Source organism: Camelina sativa, chromosome 9 (genome assembly GCF_000633955.1).
Source record: "Camelina sativa cultivar DH55 chromosome 9, Cs, whole genome shotgun sequence".
NCBI lineage: Eukaryota > Viridiplantae > Streptophyta > Magnoliopsida > Brassicales > Brassicaceae > Camelina > Camelina sativa.
The window spans coordinates 21,011,768-21,012,124 of NC_025693.1; the positions used below are offsets into that span (position 1 = coordinate 21,011,768).

Genomic DNA, 357 nt, shown 5'->3' on the forward strand with positions numbered 1-357 from the left:
CCACTGCAAAGTCACTAGCATCACACATTACTTCAAAAGGAAGATCCAATCTGGTGGCTGAACAATAGGTGCACTCACAAGCTCCTACTTAATCCTCTCAAAGGCTATGCGACATTCATCCGTGAATTCAAACTTGACATCTTTGCACAACAAAGCAGAAAGTGGTCTTGCTATCTTGCTGAAATCTTTGATAAATCGCCTATAGAACCCTGCATGTCCAAGAAAGCTCCTCACTGCCTTCACATTCTCTGGTAGTTGAAGACTTGTCATCACCTCTATCTTAGCGCGGTCAACTTCTATTCCAGCTTCTGAAACCCTGTGGCCAAGCACTATGCCATCTCTAACCATAAAATGACA

At 43.4% G+C, this 357-nt stretch overlaps 1 protein-coding gene across 1 annotated transcript in view; it reads right to left on the reverse strand.

Moving 5' to 3' along the window:
* Positions 1 to 357, reverse strand: part of LOC104715518 (protein NYNRIN-like) — a 3,291-nt gene that overhangs the window by 1,317 nt on the left and 1,617 nt on the right. Inside the window, exon 2 of the mRNA XM_019230013.1 lies at positions 209 to 340. Coding sequence (XP_019085558.1) covers positions 209 to 340 — 132 coding nt within the window. The remainder of the gene's footprint in view (positions 1 to 208; positions 341 to 357) is intronic.